The sequence below is a fragment of the Meriones unguiculatus genome, chromosome 3, assembly GCF_030254825.1.
Source record: "Meriones unguiculatus strain TT.TT164.6M chromosome 3, Bangor_MerUng_6.1, whole genome shotgun sequence".
In the NCBI taxonomy this organism is placed as follows: domain Eukaryota; kingdom Metazoa; phylum Chordata; class Mammalia; order Rodentia; family Muridae; genus Meriones; species Meriones unguiculatus.
In genome coordinates, this window is record NC_083351.1 from 84172194 (window position 1) to 84191943 (window position 19750).

The 19750-nt window shown below is 41.9% G+C and overlaps 1 protein-coding gene across 3 annotated transcripts in view; it reads left to right on the top strand.

Moving 5' to 3' along the window:
- The window catches only part of Utrn (utrophin), a 524212-nt gene that overhangs the window by 149533 nt on the left and 354929 nt on the right, over nt 1-19750 (top strand). For all 3 annotated transcript variants that reach the window (XM_060380271.1, XM_060380270.1, XM_060380269.1), the window contains 9 exons: nt 251-358; nt 634-813; nt 1819-1988; nt 7575-7698; nt 9614-9701; nt 14052-14293; nt 14855-15035; nt 16057-16202; nt 17435-17647. In XM_060380271.1, the coding sequence (XP_060236254.1) occupies nt 251-358; nt 634-813; nt 1819-1988; nt 7575-7698; nt 9614-9701; nt 14052-14293; nt 14855-15035; nt 16057-16202; nt 17435-17647 (1452 nt within the window). The remainder of the gene's footprint in view (nt 1-250; nt 359-633; nt 814-1818; nt 1989-7574; nt 7699-9613; nt 9702-14051; nt 14294-14854; nt 15036-16056; nt 16203-17434; nt 17648-19750) is intronic.

A 19750-nucleotide genomic window follows, 5' to 3' on the forward strand; every position in this document is an offset into this window, starting at 1 on the left:
CCACATCTTACAGGTTCCAGCCTCTTGCCTGCCACATTGGAGAGCATGCTTACAAGTTACCTTAGTTGAGGACTAATGGCAGGTTAATCTGTAAGTTGAAAGAGGCTGATGCCTTTGCTAGTTTTTGAACGTAGATACTTGAAGTTCTTATTATCCCCAATTAAATGTGACATTGTTAGATACTTGGGAACTTACTCAAATTGCCAGATGATTTCCCATGTATATTTCCAATTTTTGTTATTATTTGTAGTGTCTGTTGGAAGCTTGGCTCACTGAAAAGGAAGAGGCTTTGAATAAAGTCCAGACCAGCAACTTTAAAGACCAGAAGGAACTAAGTATCAGTGTCCGGCGTCTGGCTGTAAGTGTGTCCCTGTTGGCATCTGCAGTAAGCTTGTGATGTCTAATGTTTTGTAACTAAGGGTGAATACAACTGAGTGAATGTAGATTATGGTTCATTTCCCTTTACTACGTGGCTGCCATCCATGGTACTGAACCAAAGAGCCTTTTATTTATAAATTATAAAATGGCAGAAAATCTTGTCAGTTGTACCACAAATCTACCTGATTCTACTTCCCAAGGAAGGTAAATCTTGTTGAGAGAGAGCTGTCATCTGATAAGTAGTTTACATTCTAGATTTTGAAGGAAGACATGGAAATGAAGAGGCAGACATTGGACCAACTGAGTGAGATTGGCCAGGACGTGGGCCAATTACTCAACAACCCCAAGGCATCTAAGAAGATGAACAGTGACTCTGAGGAGCTAACGCAGAGATGGGATTCTTTGGTTCAGAGATTGGAAGACTCTTCTAACCAGGTACCTTTTGTTTTGGGTAGTATAGTACACCATGAAAAGCTTGTAAGTGTTCAGGAACAGATAAATACAGCCTCATATCCAAAGCGTGCAGTATTAATTGACAATAAGAACAAGACTTCTACAGTGTGGCTGAACCAGAAAAACATCATGATAAACAAAAACAGCTGTTCATTGGGCAGTGGTTCTATACATATGAAATGGGCAGGGCAGGCAGAGTATGGCAGAATGAGAGGAGCTCAGTGCTTCATGCTAAAGGGGGATTGGAGAATGGGATACTGTGAGGTTGCCAGGGGTCAGGAGTAGGGAATGGGATATTATGAACAGGTATCAAGGTTTAATTTTGGGATGATTAAGTTGTCTTGGAGTGTAAGGCCAGTGAGAAGAAAACAACAACAACAACAAGGGTATGGACTATTCAGTGATAGTACAAATTTATTTATTTATTTTTATTCAGGAGAAAAGCCTACAGTTGGTCTCTAGTCTCAGAACAAGAGTCTAGTGTCTATTTGCAGGCTTGGATAGTTGGTTACAGGACAGAAAGGGGAACAGAGAAGGACACTAAAATGTTTTTTTCTTGTCCTCTGCTAAGAAGAGTTAAGTGGTAACTTAGAAAATGGCAACAAATATCTCTTCTGGCCTTACTGTGGGTCCATAGAGTGCCCAGGGCAAGAAATCTAGAAAAACGAGTGACTATAGTTCTGGTTTAGGGAATTGTCATTGTTCAAGCAGAATGGAGGAGTATGACAGAATGGCATGGCCATGGCTAAGAAGGAGTTAAACTCTGTAGCCAGTTCTACATACCAGTAGTCACTGAAATGAACTTTTTTCTTTGCTTTTATGTAGCTGTGGTTGGCTTTGAACCTCTACTTAAAAAGTGCTGGGATTGTTAGTTTGTGCCACCATGCTTGGCTTGAATTGTATGTTTTCATAGGGAGACTTTTTTGTGAATATCTGTCAGTAAAGGCCTTCGTATAAACCTGGAGCTCAGTGTGACTTTTCTTTCAGGTGACTCAGGCTGTAGCAAAGCTCGGCATGTCCCAGATTCCTCAGAAGGATCTTTTGGAGACTGTGCATGTAAGAGAGCAAGGAATGGCAAAAAAGTCTAAACAGGAACTGCCTCCCCCTCCCCCGCCAAAGAAGCGACAGATCCACGTGGATGTGGAGGCCAAGAAAAAGTGAGAGCCGCCCTAATGCCAGGCCTGCATGAAACTTGTACTAATCACCAGTCAGTGTGAAGTTAGACATACTCATTATTATGGAAACTCAGTCCTGAACTCATTGACTGCCTTTGAGTTTCTGGAATATTCTGCTTCATAGGAGCTAAGCATCTAAATGGCCCTGAGGGACTTTATTCATCCTCTGTTAAGTGTATAGACTGGTGCCGTATGTCCTCCTTTTCTCAGTTTCCATCCCTTTCCCTGAGGAGGTTTGTTTGCGGCTGGCCCTTTATTCTTTCTTTCATAAGTTGAAGTGCAGACAGTTTGGCTTTTGATAAATTCCTTATTCTTTGTGACTCTCTTTCCTCCTCTCACCATTAAAATAGCAGTTCAGGGAAATAATGGGTTTTTTGCTCTCATTATTTTTTCTTTCCTCCTTATGTTCCCCCTTTGCCATGTATTCAGGCTTTCTCTGTTAATTCCTTTATCAGGTTTCTAAACAGATACTTTTTGTTCAGGTAAAAGACCTCTCTTGGGCTAAAATGGTTCTTTTCTGTAATTGATTCAAAAGAAAACTGGAGAGTGTTAGTAGAATGAGATTTCAGCAGCACTCATTGGACCTTGCTGTTGGAGGAGCTGCTGAAACAATGGTTCTCAAACTGTGTGACCCACAGAGGTCCTGAGTAATATATATTTACATTATGATTCATAACAGTAGCAAAATTACAATTAAGCAAAGAAATAATTTTATTATTGGGGGTCACCACAACGTGAGGACCTATATTAAAGGGTTGCAGCATTAGGAAGGTTGAGAACTGCCGCTTTCAAATGTACTATGTTCCAGGTACTGGATCTTATATGCCTGGTCACAGGGAGCCCTCCACTTGGCCTCAAGCTTATCACATTCCCTCCTCTTGCATTGAGATCCCAGGGCTCAGGTACATCGGCAGTTATTAGGGGCCTGAGTAGAAAGATAGGCTTTTCATAGTGTCACTTTTGTTAGAGAAGGTAGGGTTCAAGTTGTATCAGGTGATTTCTTTTTGATCCTAAGCCTGTTTTCTGCCTCCTGGAAAATTAAAAGTATGGACTGTTCTAGAGCTCCCCAATAACAATAAAGAGACCCTTTATATTTATTAATAAGCTTCAGGCACTATAGCTGGGCAGAACTATTCTAACCCGACTATACTGGCCTGGCCTACTTCCCAGCCACATGGCCCAGTACCTGCCATCTTAGTTTCACTGTGGCTGTTCCTGCTCCATCCATGTCCTCAAGGCAGTCGCCTTGCTCTCTCTCTTGCTCTACCTAATGGGATTGGAAGTCCCACCCTAATTCTTCTGCCCCTCTATAGGTTGTTCAGCTTTTTATTAACCAATCAGAGGTGATGGAGAACAATTTTTACACAACATTGAGACAGGAGATGCTTCAGTAATAACCTCAGTGCCAAGGACTGCAACCAGATATCTAGAGAAATCAGCATGTGAATGCATAGTGCACAAAACCATCCTCCAGTAGCCTCCTAATGGTGTCTCATGCATGACTCATGCACCTGGAGTTGCAAGCAGCAGCTGTAGGATCTTTACTCCTGGCCACTACGGCAAGGGAAAAAGAGACTGTTGATGTCACTCTTAGCAGCAGTCTTCTCCTTCCTGAGCCCTGATTAGCTACCAGGCACATCTGGTAATGTGTGTCACCGTGGCTGACTTTGGAATTGACAGGGTGTATCATGGCATGAGCTTAATTTAAATTTGCCTGAAGTGAATAACGAGCCTTCCACTGCAAGAGACAAAACACTACTCAAGGTGACTTCAGTAGCTCATTATCGTATCACACGACAAGAAGTCCAGAGGTGGCACAGCTGTGGTGAAAAGACATTCCCACTGTTATCCCTGCTGCCATCGCCTTGGTGGCTTTTACTGTCAGCAGTTTGTCTTCTGAGTAAACTTGGTCTCTGCTGTCACCAGACAGGATTTTTGCCACGTGTTTGTTCAAGGGCATAAGTAGTCGGCAATGTACAGGAGGTCCATATGAACTGGGCCACGTGTCTTCTCCCAGTCTACGCAGTTTGTATAAAAGTATAGAGAGGGGTTGTGAGTAGTGAACTTCGAGACTGGATTGAAGCAGGCATTGCCGAATTCCTTGCTGAATTCCTTGGCAGAGGCCTGAATACATGCAGTTCATGGTAGTGGAAATCTCATTTGTAATGTTTTTCAATACCCAAGTTTGCTTCTGAGTGTCTTGTGTGCTGTCTTTGTGGAACTGTGAAGAGCAGTATCAGAGGCTGGTGGACAGCCACTTGAAGGGTCTGAAAACGACTTACACAGACCCAGACTCAGAGTATGCAAAGGCAAGAGCAGATTTTACTGAGCAACACAGTCCGGCATGCAGGGGTCAACCATTCTAGAAAAAGGCGACCCCAGACAAAGGGGAGCAGGCCTTTTAAAGGGAACTGGGGTTTCCAGGAGTGATGAGCTAATCCCTATTCTGATTGGGGGCCTAAGGGACAGTTGCATGAAGCCTAAGTTGATTGGGGACCAGGTGGTGCTCTAACAATGCTCTCTGTGCTTTTTAGCCATATGTGGTCATACTTGATGCCGATTGGCTCAGGTTTGCCCAGGAACTAGTTCGCAAGCTTTTCCCAGAACTAGAGGGTATCCATTGTCTGAGGTTATCTATGTCTAAAATGGAGCCTAGAGACAAAAAAGGAATCTCTCTGACCTCCCACACTGGGGTTTCTTGTTTCTTATTCCTAGAGGATAGAATTAGACAGATATGCTTAGACAGTAGCAGAGCCAGTTTGGTAAGTAGTGGGATGCGCATCCTAGGATGAGGCCGTGGGCCAGAGCAGCGAGGGAGTCTGGAAGCCCAAGCTCTGAGCAAGAGGATTGTGACCTTTTATGGGATATTGGCATACTAGATTCCCTCCATGTGCAATGCTGGCTTTTTTGTATGCATGTAGTAACCGCTCACTGTTAGCCCTGGGGAGGCTTCCACTCTTTCTTTGCCAACTGGTTTTCTGCTGTGGGAATGTCTCAGTCTTAATGCACTTCAGTTTCCCCTTAGTCTTCCAGTTAGCCCCTCCTCAAAATGGTCCCACATGAGTATCTGAAGTAAGCTCTACTATCATTTCCATCTTCCTAAAGCCAAGGCTCTCCTTAGCTTTCCTGGTGTGACATACCTAATTTCCAGACCCTTTAACATGTTCATTCAGTCTGCTGTAGCAATGGTGATGAGCTTGTGTTGAGAAGACTCCACAAACAATTGATAACCCTAAATAAACACTGTTTTCTGGGCTGAGCTTACAGTGTGTGCTTTAAATATAGTGTCTGTTCTCTTTTCTTTTGATGGAGATTGTAGTCAATTTTATTTTGTTTTCTTTATGGACTTTTTTTTTTTTTTTAAGCAGCTCAGAACAGACATTGCCAACTCTTTGGATATCTGGTACTGGGGTCAGTGTATCTTGCTCATTTTAAGAGCAGAAACTGACTTAGTTTCCAAGGCAAGTTTAAATGCATGTTCTTTGGGCTTCTCAGAAAGATTGTGTGTGTGTGTGTGTGTGTGTGTGTGTGTGTGTGCATACAAGTTTGTGAATATGAATATGTGTATGTGTGTATGGTTATATATATGGTTGTGTGTGAATACAGGTTTGTGTGTATGTGATTGTGTGTGTGTGTGTGTGTGTGTGTGTGAGAGAGAGAGAGAGAGAGAGAGAGAGAGAGAGAGAGAGAGAGAAACGTATTCCAGAGGTCAACCTTGGCTTCATTCCTGAGGCGTTGCTCAGATGGGTTATTTGTCAGCGAGCCTCACTATCTGTCTCTGCTGTGTCTGCCTCCCCAGCTCTGGGATTATAAGCACGCTAACCAAGCTTTTAAAATGAGAGTTCTGGGACTCTAAGTCAGATCTTTTAGGGAAAGCACTTTACTCACTTCCCTCACAGCAATTTTTTTAAGGGAAAATTGGAGAAGAAGGTTTCAGTTGCATGTGTTGCCTTTAGACTGGCTAAGTTGGAAGAGGCAGAGAAGGGCTGAGCACATGCCATAGAGACATTATTGCTTCTAGGTTACCTTTATGTATTAACAGGAGTTGGTGCCTGGAGGTCAGGCACCACAGATGCTAAGTCAGATGTAACTTGCTTTCAGAAATGTGGAATTATCCTGCTAGTTCTGGCTGGTAGCTGTTAATTTCCTTAACTCTCACCTTCTCCTTAGTGGTTTAGAGTGAGATAATGCAGAAATGCCTTTCTTTCTCTTCCTTCCTTCCTTCCTTCCTTCCTTCCTTCCTTCCTTCCTTCCTTCCTTCCTTCCTTCCTCTTTCTCTCTCTCTCTTTCTTTCTTTCTCTTTTTTTCCTTTCTCCCTAACTCCCTCTCTCTCTCCCTCCCTCCCTTCCTCCCTCCCTTCCTTCCTTCTTTCTTTCTTTCTCTGTAGTATACAGAAAACTGAGGTAACTCAGTGAAGGGCAGTTCTTCTGAATCCAGTAGAGAAGCATCAAGGGATGCTTCTGAGAGGAGTCATCAGGTACATATTCTCTTGCTTATGATGATGCTGAGTCATGCTAGGGTGAGGGGCTGGCAACATGGACTGTCTGTTTTTGAATACCCCCTGCTTTATTTGTTAGTGTGGGGTTGTTCTTTAAAAACTCAGTTGCTTCCACTCTAACAGGAGTAATCAAAAGTGTGTTTTCAGAAGGAGTCGTGAGGATTCTTTGTGTTAGTAATATACATGAAGGCATAGCCAAGGGCCTGGTCTCTGGTTACCTTCCAGAGAACTGTGGTTTTTACCTGCTCCCTCATCCCACCTCCAGCCTTCCCACTCCTCCTCCTCCCATTACCACTGTCTTGAGTTCCTCTTGCTTTCTATGGTGGACTTTTCTTTGCAGTCTTTGATTCTGGCCCCATAGTGAATAGGACCCTATGAACACAAACTGATTATTGCTCTTTAAGTCCAGATTCCATAATAGATCACCGAGGACCTTCCAGTAACTTGCCACTGTGATTTTTGGCCACATTGTTAATTAGCTTTCCCGCTCAGCACTCACTGTACCAGACACACCTATTTGTAGTTTGCAAAATATGACCTCCATTTCCGTTGTTTTCCCTTTGCAAGGAAAGCTGTTAAGCGCAGCCACTGTTATGCCCTGAAACCATGCTTTCCCTGGTTGGATTAGGAGTCATTCCTCTGAAGTCCTGGAATTATTAGTAGCTAAAAAATTCTTTTTATTACCTGTCACTTTCTATTCCTGATGATTTGAAGCTCCTTAGAGGTTGAGATAGATCTAGTTAACTATGTTTTGAATAAAAGAAGACAATTTTAGGCATGTTTATACTTGCTCTTTTCTGTTAGTATCTAACTAAATCTGTTTTTCATTGGGTACAATACATTATAAAAATACAAATGATTCCTAATTAACAAAAGTTGTTAATTTGATTATTTTATTAACCCTAAATTGCTCACTCGTAATTGGAAAAGTGTGATACTATTATGGACGTTTGCTCTGTTTAGGGGCATTGTGTGAAAACACATGCCTGACGGGCATTCAGCTTTTTCTTTATTGGGCCAAGGCAACAGGGGAAGCAATGACAGAGGCTAATGTCTCCATCTTGAAGCAGGTTTGAGACCATGAATGCAGAGCTGCTGAATTGGATTCTGAAATCAAAGAGTGTCATTCAGAACACAGAGCTGCAAGAGTACAAGAAGTTGCAGGAGACCTCAGGAATGAAAAAGAAACTGAAGGTGAAATATATATAACAAATATGCCAGAAAATAAAATAATTCATCAGGCTACTTTTGCTGTTGGCGTAGAGATGTGGCAGGGTCCAGAAGCTTCTATGAAATAAATGTAGTCACAGATGGCTTTTAGAGTGTCACAGTAAGTATCAGATCCCCATATGGAGGAGAAATTAAAATTTTTTCCCCCTCATCCTCCTCAACCATTGAGTTGAACGTACAATCACCATTATTGCCTTTTAAGTATGTTTAAATTAACATAGTTTGGTGACTAGTAACTTAGGACTTTGCACTGTTCTAAAGATATTTTGCTTTTGTACACAACAAAGTATTTGGTGTATTAAAATTTCCTAAAAATATTTTCTTTTTCTTTTTTTTCTTTTTCAAGACAGTGTTTCACTGTGTAGCATTAGCTATCCTGGACTTACCTTGTAGACCAGGCTGGTCTTGAACTGTGAGCTCTGTCTGCCTCTTCTGGGACTATAGATGTGAACCACCATGCCTTACTTGAAAATATTTTCTTTAAAGAAGACATCCTTAAAAAAAAAAGCCCAAAAGTACAGTTGGTAATTGGACCTATGGATTCACTTAACTTGATCAAAAATATTGGAAAGAGAGTTTCTAGAAAGTTGCTGAAAACAAGCTTAAATTTATTACATCCCAGATACTCTGTATAAGTGAGCATACTCCCTGCTTTGCACCACTTCCTCAGCCCCTCATCTCACTCTCTCCAGCAGCCTTGTGGGAAAAATGCCTCTTACATGCCTATGTACTGTGCGTTGAGTGATTACACTGAGCTAAGCACATGCATATTCTTGTCACTCTCCCCAATCAAGCACAGCATACCATCTGTTTACCTTACAATTACATCTTGTTGGGTATTTTAAGAAAAGTAGAGATGACTTGAACTCGCAAGAGGATAGACACAGGCCATATGAAAACAGTATGCTGTTTTACATAAAGAACTTGAACAGAGAGCCAGGTGTAGTGGCACATGCCTGGAATCCCAGTACTAGGGAAGACAGAGGCAGGCAGATTGCTGTGAATTTAAGGCCTGCCTGGACTACAAAGCGAGTCCAGGTCAGCCAAGGCTACGCAGAGAAACCCTACTTGAACAGACTCAGATTTTAGCACAGATATCGAAGGCCATCGTGTTATGGGAAAGGGCCGCTTCTAAAACCAAAACCACTTTAGTTTGGTTCTAAAGCATATTGTCATTATTTTGAAATTGTGTGTGAAGTATGCTGTGTTCACACTTGAATTAGAATTTGATCTTGGACCAACAATAATGTAGGCAGATAATACCAAGGCTCAAAATCATCCCCTTGTTCCCTAGCTTCTCTTTGATGAGCTCTGTCATAGCCATGTTGAGTTCCTCTGACCCAAATCATTCCTTTCTTTAATTCTTCTTCCACCCCACCACCCTTTGTTTTGTTTGAGTCAGGGTCTCACTGTGTAGCTTTGGATGGCCTAAAGCTTCTCTGTATGCCAGGCTAGCATCAATCTCACAGAGATCCTTTTTCCTCTGTTTCCTGAGTGCTAAGGTTAAAGGTGTGTGCCCAAACCTTTGTTCTTATGAAATAAATCATGTTCATGAATGGATATCTTAGACCAAAAGGTTAATTTTAATGAGTTCCCCTTGATAGAAACACATAACTACAGAATATATAATTTTTCCTTCTAAAAGAATCTAAAGTTTATAGTCACTGTTGTTTCTGGAATTTTCTTTTTCAGACTTATTAATTTTCAGAGTGCTTGCAAGTGGCCAAGAATTGCTTACCTTTTCATTGTAGTACCTTGTAGATAAACTTTGAAATACATAAAGAAAAGTTAAGAGGCATTAAATAGGAGGCTTTAAAATAGATCAATGTTATATTGAGAGAGGTGTTTTCAGTATTTTATATTTGGCCTTTATTTCCAGGGATTAGAAAAAGAACAGACAGAAAGAACCCCCCGACTCGATGAACTGAATGAAACCGGACAAATCCTTGTGGAGCAAATGGGAAAAGGTGAGACCCTGCAGTGTTTTTTCCTTTCAGATTATTTTAGAAGGTCATACTTAATATTTGCAGTTTAACACATAAAACATTTAATAGAAAAATCTAGAAAAAAAAAGCTGGTTTTCTTTTTTTTTTTTGAGGCAGTGGAATCTTTTAAAAATGGAAATCTTATATTGAAGACTTTTTATTAAAAACAGATAAAAATCAAAGTCATTCTGCTCTCACGTCGGGGGTCAGAAAACTAGAAACCTTGAAAACTTCAGAAGAACAATTAAGATCCAACAGTGTACAGGATTTTACAACCTCACCTTTGGGGCTACGTATTCTGAATTTTTCTTGTAGATGAGGCTACTGAGGGAAATGTTTATGCTGGCAATACTGAGATATGAAGTTGCCTTGAGGTAAACTCATTGTGCTAGTTTCATTCTGTTGTTGTGACAAACACCATGAGCCAAAGCAGCTCAGGGGAAGAAATGATTAATTTCAGCTTACAGATTCCAGTCTATCACTGAGGGAAGTAGGGGGTTGGAACTCAAGTACGGTCTGAAAGTAGAAACCATGGAGGAGGATGTTTGCTAGCTGCCTGGTCTGTACAGCCTAGGGCACCTGCCTAAAGAATGGTGTTGCCCACAATGGGCTGGACCGTCCTACATCTTTTAACAATCAAGACAATGCCCACTGGACAGTCCAATATAGACAATTTCTCAGGCGAGGCTTTTCTTTCAGATGATGCTAGGCTGTGTCAAATGGACAATTAAAGCTAAGCAGGAAGGACACTCAGTAATATTTGATTTTTGGTCATTCTCAGAGGATCACATTAATATTCTCTAGAAATATTTTTCTACTTAAATTCAGTGTTACTTGTATTTGAAAAATTTACAAGCAGTAAAGACCCCCAACCCCTCACTAAAGTCTTGCCTTAGACACAGAGAAACCTGAAATTAGTATTTGTTTTTTGCTATGGCTGTTAAGTTTGGTAGGTGGTTGTTTCTTTGCTCGTATTGGACCTTTCTCCCTTCCCCCTTAAGAAGAAGTGAGAGGCTGAGAAAGTTGAAGCCAGGGTCGGGGGTTCCAGCCTTGTGGTGAGGGCCACATGCTGCCATAGGTGATGGTAGAAGGGCAGAAACTGTAGTGGGTGCATGACAGCTGCACATATGCCGGGCAAACAGGAGGCCAGCAGTACAGAGCCTGTCTTCTCGAGAGCTCTAGATGGGGGCACCAAGAATCACATTTCCTGTGCACCTGCTCCTTACTCTAAAAATGCTTAAGTTGCCAGTCAGCTGGCTGGGGCCTTAGAAGCGTCAGAGTTATTGAATAGGCCTAGGAAGTGGGGACTCTTCATTCAAGCTATAGGATCCTTGGGCAGTGGCCTGTGGTGGCTAACACTCTTGGCTGTAATGGCTTGGAAGCTTTCTGGATCGATTTCAGGGACCATGGCTTGCAGTTTCTTCCGTGGCGCTCTATTGCTTTTCTCTCTCTCTCTTTAGGCCCATCTCTCTACCCTCTCTTCAGTTTACTCCCACCTTCCCTTGTCTGCTCAGCTGCTGCTGTGCCTACAGCTGTTCACAATCTGGCTCTCCCTGCCTTTTCGCCACTGTCAGTGGAGGCTCTGCCTATTTTGCATCTCTGTATGCAGCTGGCTCCTCTGCCCTTTTGGCAACTTGGTCTGCCAATTGCTCAGGTCTGTCTAATCTTCAGATGTCAAGCCGCCCACTTCCTTGCTTCTTTTGAAGTTTAGCTGCTAGGCTTTTTCAGTTCTGTATTCTCTCCCTCTATCCTTCTTTCTTTTCCCCAGCTATCCCTTTTCCCTAACTCCTTTCCTGAACTCCTCTACATACTATGGGCTGAATCCGGGGCCTTGTATGCACTAGACAAGTGGTCTCCCCTGCCTTTTCTAAAGCTGTCAGGCAGCCAGTCTCTGCCCCTCCCCCACTGCTGCTCTGGTTCAAAGCTGCCTGCTTTGATCTCACTGCTGCCACTGCTGAGGTCTCCATTGTTCTTCCTTCTTGTCACTTCCTCACCCATCCACCTGAAAGCAGGCAAGAAAGGACCATTCAAGAGAAGCCTTTTATTGGGCCCAATGTTGACACTTCAGGGAAGGCTGTACAAGAATGTGTTTTCCACCTAGCTCACCAAGTGAGCCAAACAGCTCACTCGTGTAGCCAGAGAAAGGGTATTTGTACCAATCACAGAAAACCTCCAAAATAAATCGTTTTGTGTTTATGCCAAGTGTAGTATTGTCCCCTTGGAGCAGTCACTTTACTGCTTTGAGGTCACTGGGGAAAGTGCTCTTGCTCCTCTCTGGACTGAATAGAAATGGTTGCAGTGTTATTTAGTGTTCACTGAAGCTTGGACTAGCAAAATGTTTAGTGCAAAGTTTGAAACACTCATGGTTGGTACATGTAGGAGCTGGCTTTGTGCTGCAGCTGTGACTGTCATGTCCTTCCTAAGGCATCTGTGTAGCTGAGGCTGGTGTAAGGGCAGCCTGCTTGGATGTTTTATTGTCAGTCCTCTTGCTTACAGCAGTGAGTAGACTCCAGGAGCAAATTTTGGGGAGTTAGGGCTCTCCTTCCCCCACATTTTTATTTGCAGGAAAATAAACAGCAGAAGGAATGCTTATGATAAGAACTCTCTGACATTCACATCAGATTTATCAATGTGTAATAGCACCTCACATGTTATCCAACTCCTGCTGTGGGAGAGGGGGTCCCTCCCCTGTCTTTGCAAGTGTGTCTGCATCTGCCCTTGATCGAAGCTACAAACAACCAAGGCACAATGTGGCAGATTAGTTAAAGAAAAATCTTTAAACCAGTAGTTTTAAATCTTTAACTTTTTTTTTTTTTGTATATATGAATTGTCTTGTAATTACTGCTTTGGAATAAATTTTCCTCTATGTTTTATTTTTATTTTCTGTGTCTGAATATTTGCCACCATGCACGTATTTGACCACCCCAAAGCACAGCTTCCATTTCCATGTTCACACAAGTTGTCAAGAAAAATGGTGCTTTTCTTATTCATGACTCCATCGAGCGTGAGACTTGCACATGGACTGTGCTGTGAATGCCAGGCTTAGGTTTGATGCTCTGCCACCAGCTTGGCGGGGGTAAACACTGACAGCTGATGTGGGTGTTTACCTTTGAACTACGCATGCATGTTTGTGTTTCTCACTTCTAGGGAATGTAGTGTGACACACAACTTTCTAAATTTATATTGTTGGTGAAACAGGAGTGTATTCTTGCTTTTCATGACATTTTCCTTTTGAGTTGAGTTTTTATTACTGTGGATTTTGATCATGTATGTTTACAAAGGAGACTCATTTCATTGCCCTTCTTTTCACATCCTGAAGATGTGGAGTCTCTCCCATCAGTACACATGTCTGCCAGACAGAAAGATACTTTCCTATACCTCCTTATACCCACTTCACGGATTGGAAAGGATATGGAAAGACTTAGTGTTATAGATAATTCTTTAATCATTTCTAAAAACATTGTGTACCTTTCTAAAATTTGAGAAAAGAAAATTAAGATTCTCAGAGGCTGGAAAGATGGCTCAGTGGGTAAAAGTTTTTGTCATAAAACCTAATGACTTAGCTCCTTCCCTGGGATACACATGGTGGAAAGAGAAAAACAATTGCAGCAGTTTGTCTTCTGACCACTGTGTGCATTGCTGGACATGTGTGTAGCCCCCAGTACAAACTAAGGAAATAAATGTTAAAAATAAGATTAACACAATATAAGAGCATTTTTGAGATATGTCTCCAAAGCAGCTACCATTATTCTGGCATTGTTTATATTTAGTTATATATGTACAAAGTACTGGCAGGCTTGCTGATGTTTTTGAACCTGGCTCCTGTCTTAATAAGTTCCTACATGTACCCATTTGCTTGCAGGCAAGGGACTCTTGTCATCTTATGTCACCATAGACTTGAGCCAGCTCTGAGTTTTGCTAGATGTCTGCTTTATTTTTTTATGGAAGAGGCCATATATTCTGATGTCAAAGTCTGAACAAATTCAGGGATGTGAGTTTGTTTGCCTGTGTCAGATTATAAGCTAGCCAAGTGTTAAGGTGCCAATGATGGAAGCATACACTCTGTGGAAGAGAAACTGGCTGATGCCCCATGGATACACCTTGTGAGAAAACCGCACCACCCTTGAACTATTCTCTTAGTGTTTTTCACTCTCCTTAGGATAGTGTATCATGGTTTTTAGTTGTGTTAGAAGGGACATAAGGGAATGACCATTGAGGGTGGCACTGCCTCATCATTCACTATGTTACAGTATGTAGGACCAATTCTCAACAACTTTGTATGACTAGATGACGTAGCTGCTTTGATACACGTAGAATTTTTTGTTTGTGTAGAAGGCCTCTCGACTGAAGAAATAAACAGTGTTCTGGAAAGGGTTTCGTCAGAGTGGAAGATGATAGCTCAGCAGCTAGAAGATCTGGGAAGGAAGATCAAGCTTCAGGAAGATATAAATGCTTATTTTAAGGAGCTCGATGCTCTTGAAAAGACCATCAAGGTGAAGGAAGAGTGGTTGAAGGACAAGTCCTTCTCTAAATCGCCCCAGCAGTCCTTGCCAAGCTTAAAGGATGCCTGCCAGGTAGGGTGAAAAATGGCCAGACTATACAGCCTTTCTGGGCTGAGTCTCATATAAAGATCATCATGTGTGGTGAGGGACATATGTATGTACGTGTGTGTGTGTGTGTGTGTGTGTGTGTGTGAGAGAGAGAGAGAGAGAGAGAGAGAGAGAGAGAATGATCTGTGTGAGCGCGGATAGACACACAGAGGACAGAGGAGGGCAACGGAGGACATTAGGTGTCCTGCACTACCACACTCCACCTTATTCCTTTGAGGTATGGTGTGTCTCACTGAAGCTGGCCCAACTAACCTCCTATCTGTGCCCTCCCACAATACCATGTTTGCACCATGTGGTTATGCCAACATTTTTGTATGGGTGCTGGGGATCCAGATTCAGGTCTGTATGATTGCTCTTACCCACTGAACCGTGTCGGTGGCCCAAAGGGTTACACAATTGGAAGAGAAAGAGGAGGGTTGGTGAGAATGGGTCTGGTATCATGAGCTTTGTGTTCATGTTCTTTCTAATGTTTTATGGGGACACTCACCTTCATGGAGTGAAGTCATCGTATTTCCTCTTCCTTAGAGGGAGCTGACAGATCTCCTTGGCCTTCACCCCAGAATTGAGACCCTGTGTACCAGCTGTTTGGCCCTGAGGTCACAGCCCTCTGTCCCAGGTTTTGTCCAGCAGGATTTGGATGACCTTCGAAGTCACTATCAGGCTGTGCAGAAGGCTTTTGAGGAATACCAGCAACAACTAGAGAATGGTAAACCTTGGTTTCTGCTGCAGTCACTTTTCTCTCCCTCCCTCCATGTCCCTGCTTCATAATATTTTCCTCTGCACACTGTCCTCAAGGTCTTATAACACATTCAAACCATTTCCTGTGCTCACATTTGTTTATAAATAGACAACTTAAAAAACCAAACAAACAAAACAAAACCATGCGTGGTGGTGAAAGTCTTTAATCCCAGCACTTGGGTTGCTGTGGGCTGTGTGCACTTAGTGCTGTGACTGTCACCTCCACTATTTTAGCTCCTGCACCTTGAGTATGGACATTAGGAACATGTGCGTGTTAGACAGATGTATCATGTTACCTTTCTTTTGACTATACATTTGGACTTCATGCATTTTGCTTATGGAAATCAGCTAACTTCCAGTGTGACATAAAAACTAGGGAAGAATCTTCTCATAGTTGACTAGTGCAAGCCATGCCACTTACGCCTCTAATTGGTTTCACCTCTTAGAACCTCACAGTCAACTCACTTCCTCTTCTGCACAAATGCTGGTTGTTTGGGAGTTTTACAGAGGCACTGAGGGAGATGCTGTGCTCACTGGCTGTTGCTAGCCACCCCTGTTTCTTATAGTCCGCAGGGTGCTGTATAGTTTGTGTCTACCCACCCGTGGAGTTTTAGGAGGGCTGGCGGAGGGATCTTTGCTTCCTTTTATTCTCTGTGTAGCAGTTGGGAAGGGGAAGCTGTATGGGACAGAAGAAATGTTGTCCTTCGAGCTCCATAGAGACATTTCATCATGATCAAATGAAGAGAAATGAGAGTGAGTTAATATTTCAAACATCAGCCTCCAGAGGAATGAAGCCACAATTTGTCTGTCTGAAATGCCAGAGGGGTGACTGAGTTTATTATCCAACAGAGGTCCTTTTCAGCTGTAATCATGGGGTCTAATTTATTATCTATTGGAGCTTACTTATTATATACAGAGGATTAATGGTGCAGACAGCAGATTAGGGCTCTAGCACTGTTTTCCCTAAGTGAGTGTGTTTAAATCATCAGAACTGAAGAGTCAGCCTGCACCTGCATATTTGGACACATTGAACACACTGAAAAAAGTGCTAAGTGAGTCAGAAGAAAAGGCCCAGACTTCTCTCAATGCCCTGAATGATCTCCCAATGGTGGAGCAGGCCCTGCAAGAAAAAAAGGTAAGCTGTCTTTAAGAACTCTCTGACCATTTCTGCTAGATCATGTTAGATGTGTCAAGTGGGTTTTCAGCGATTAAAACAAAAATGGCCTTAAAAATTATTAAAACTTTGTTAGAAAAAATAGATTAAAAAGAATTAATTTTGTTTTTTGTTTATTATTATTTATTATTAGTATTATTGTGGAGGTGGGTATGCACTGAGTCCAGAGGACAACTTTGGGAACTCGGTTTTCTCTTCCATTATGAGTTCCAGGGATAGAAATCATGTCTTCAGCTTTAAGTGGCTGGAGTCTATCTGTTGAGCCAACCTGCAGGCCTAAGAGTTTATAATTATTTATAAGTTATAATAATTTTAATTATATTTAATTTAGAATCATATACTTAAAGCAATTTATAATTTATGAAGCATTATAAATGTTAATAATTTATCTGAGGTACATAAAGATACATTATCATTACTAGGAAAAAATGTACATTCTTATAGTTCATATAAAATTCTAAGCCTGTTACTAGTATGCTAAATATCTCTCCTAGAATAAGATGAAGTATATTAGTTGAACTGATTCCTTTTCTTTTCTTTTCTTTTTCTTTCTTTTTGAGAAAGGCTTTTTCTCTGTAGTGCAGGCTGGCCTAGAGCTGATAGCAATCCCCCTGACTCAGCCTACCCAGTGCTGGGATGACTGTTATAAGCTACTTAAATAAACTTCATGTTGACTAATTTGCTTCCCTGCTTCTTTATTCCAGTAGCCTTAAGGCTCTGCACCAGTGGTTCTTAATTGTTCTAACACTGTTGATAACACTGATACAGTAGTACTGTTTCCACTGCTATCACATAACTGCAATTTTGCTACTGTTATGAATTGTAATGTGAATATCTGATATGTGGAATATCTGATACACAACCCTTGTGAAAAGGTCATTAAGTCGCCAAAGGACTCTCAACCCACAGATTGAGAACCACTGCTCTACACTGTTACACCTGATAAAAAAGGCTAACCCTTGACCCGGGGCACACTGCACACACAGGGTAAACACACAATGTTTCAATGTACACCCCTACAAAACTCATGAGAAAAACACTTTGACTTATCTTGGTATGCTTTTTTTCTTTACAGTGTTTTAGTAAGATACCTTGTTCTCCTTTTTTCCCCGTATATGTACAGCTCACATTATTACATCTTATCAGGTTCGAACATCATTTTTCATGGCTTTAATCTTTTGAAACTTTTTCAGGCCCTTGATGAAATCCTTGAGAATCAAAAACCTACATTACATAAACTTTCACAAGAAACAAAGACTTTGGAGAAAAATATGCTTCCTGATGTGGGGAAAATGTATAAACAGGAACTTGATGGTGTCCATACAAGCTGGACTAAAGTAAAGACCAAGGTTTCCAGAGATTTACATTTGCTTGAGGAAATCGTCCCCAGACTCAGAGATTTTGAGGTAAATCAAGAGACCAACAGGAGTTTAAGCTTGTTTCAGAACACACAGTGATTATCACATAAGACTGGAATATCTGCTTTCTGAATATTTTGCATTCTTTCTGGTCCCAGATTTATTATGTGCTTAAGTTGGGATTTATAAGTTGCTTATCAGAGACATTTTAATGTGCTGGTAAGCACAAAATGCATTCTTTTGTCTTGTAGAGGCTTCTTGGTAGGGGTGACAAGTATGTTGGTTAATAGTTAAACTAGATTTCAGCATAGGGGTCTACATGGCCTTGAACCAGTGTTCAAAGTACAGTGATGACTGGTTGTAGGGAAAGAACTTTGTAGGCAGCAAGCAGATAGTGGAGTGGCGGACATGGGACCAGCAACATTGTCAGGTACAAAGGAAATTCCACTTCCTCAAATTCCCAAAGGCAGAAGGTATAAATGGCTGTGTGTGCCTGTTAGCACACCTTCAGGCTTCCTCAGCATCACAAGTACCAGTGCCATGTGTCAAAGTCCATGCCTGGGTCTCCTCTCCCCCATCCTTCAAGCTCAGTCCCTCTAGCTCAGGAGTGTCCCTTTCCCCAGCTCCACATTCCCCTTAACCTTGCTATTTTAGCTATGCTTTTTCTTTTTCCTGCTCTCTGTCTTCCGATCTCTGCTGTACCCTCCCCCCAACCTTTGTCCCTGTTTCTATCATGGCCAGGTCCAGTCTGCTGGCCATGTTTAATCTAATACTTTTGTTCTGCCCAGTTCACGAACCCCAAAAGACCAGGAATAAACAGACCCCGCTGTAAATACATGAGGTTCTTTTTTATTACAAATAACAAGCTGCAGCTTGGGCCCACACCCCCCACCGCCAAAGCGGTGAGAGCCGAGCACCACGTGCCCAGGTTAGTTGGGTGATTTAAAGATTCTGGTCCATCCCAGCATGCCCAAAGCAGGGGCGATTCCTGCCTGGCAAGCATCTATTGGTTAAAATGTTACATTTTGAATTGATTGGCTATAGGAAGGTCCCCAGACCATAATGACCTGGTGTCCCTCCCTAGGGGGATGGGCCAGTTTTCTAGCAACTGTATCTCTAGTGGGTGGGGAAAGAATGCAGTAAGGCGGTCCTTCCCCTCAGGGCATTACTAGACTTCTCCACCCACCTAGTTCAGGCCTTAATTAATAATAGCTGCTAATTTTTAATCTTAATTTTAATCTTTAATTTTAATCTTTTGGTCTCTCACTTTCTCTGCCTCTGGCTGTTCTCCCTCTGATATCTCATAAACACCATTCCCTTAACCAGATACTGAGTGGTCATGTTGTCAGTGTGTCCATCTGACGCTGAAATCTAGGAGGAGCACAAATGGACCTCTTTCAAACTAAACCGAATTGCTGTATTGACTCTGCTAAGATATACATTATTTATTTCTGCTGTTTTCTGGCAACCACTGTATTCAACTCCAAGCTAAAATAGCAAGGTTAAGGGGAATGTGGAGCTGGGGAATGGGACACTCCTGAGCTAGAGGGACTGAGCTTGAAGGATGGAGTCTAGACCCCTTAGCAGCGTCTTTCCTCCACCTCCTTCTCACCACACATGCTCCCAGGCCCTCTGGAGCCCATTGGAATCCTCCTTCTGGCAGAGTTCTTGTTTGTGACCCTTTTCCCTCCTTTTCTAAATCTCTTTTTTCTTCAGAATCAAAGATTCATTATGTCTTAACTGCAAATGACCTCAGTACAACTCAGTTACTGGCCAAATGTACCACCTTAGGTTTCCAAATTCTTACAGATTGTAACAACTCCTTTCACTTCACAAGCGAATGATTCCCAAATTTCTTATCTCTAATCTTTCTCTGCTCTATAAAAACCTTCCATTAACCATACCATGAAGTGGTCACATCATTGGTTTATACAGACATTTCAATAGCTAATAGAGTGCAGAACTTAAAAGTGAATCCTACTACTCAGAAAAACATCTTTCAAGAGTATAGCACCTTTAGAGGTTGAGTTAATTTTTGTGATGTGCTTATCTTATCTGCCTCTCTCCAGCCCTGTGATATTTGTAAGAGGAGTCCTTATGTTTGTGTATATGGTCATAGTTGTCTTTTATTTTCTTGCCGTTTGGTGACAT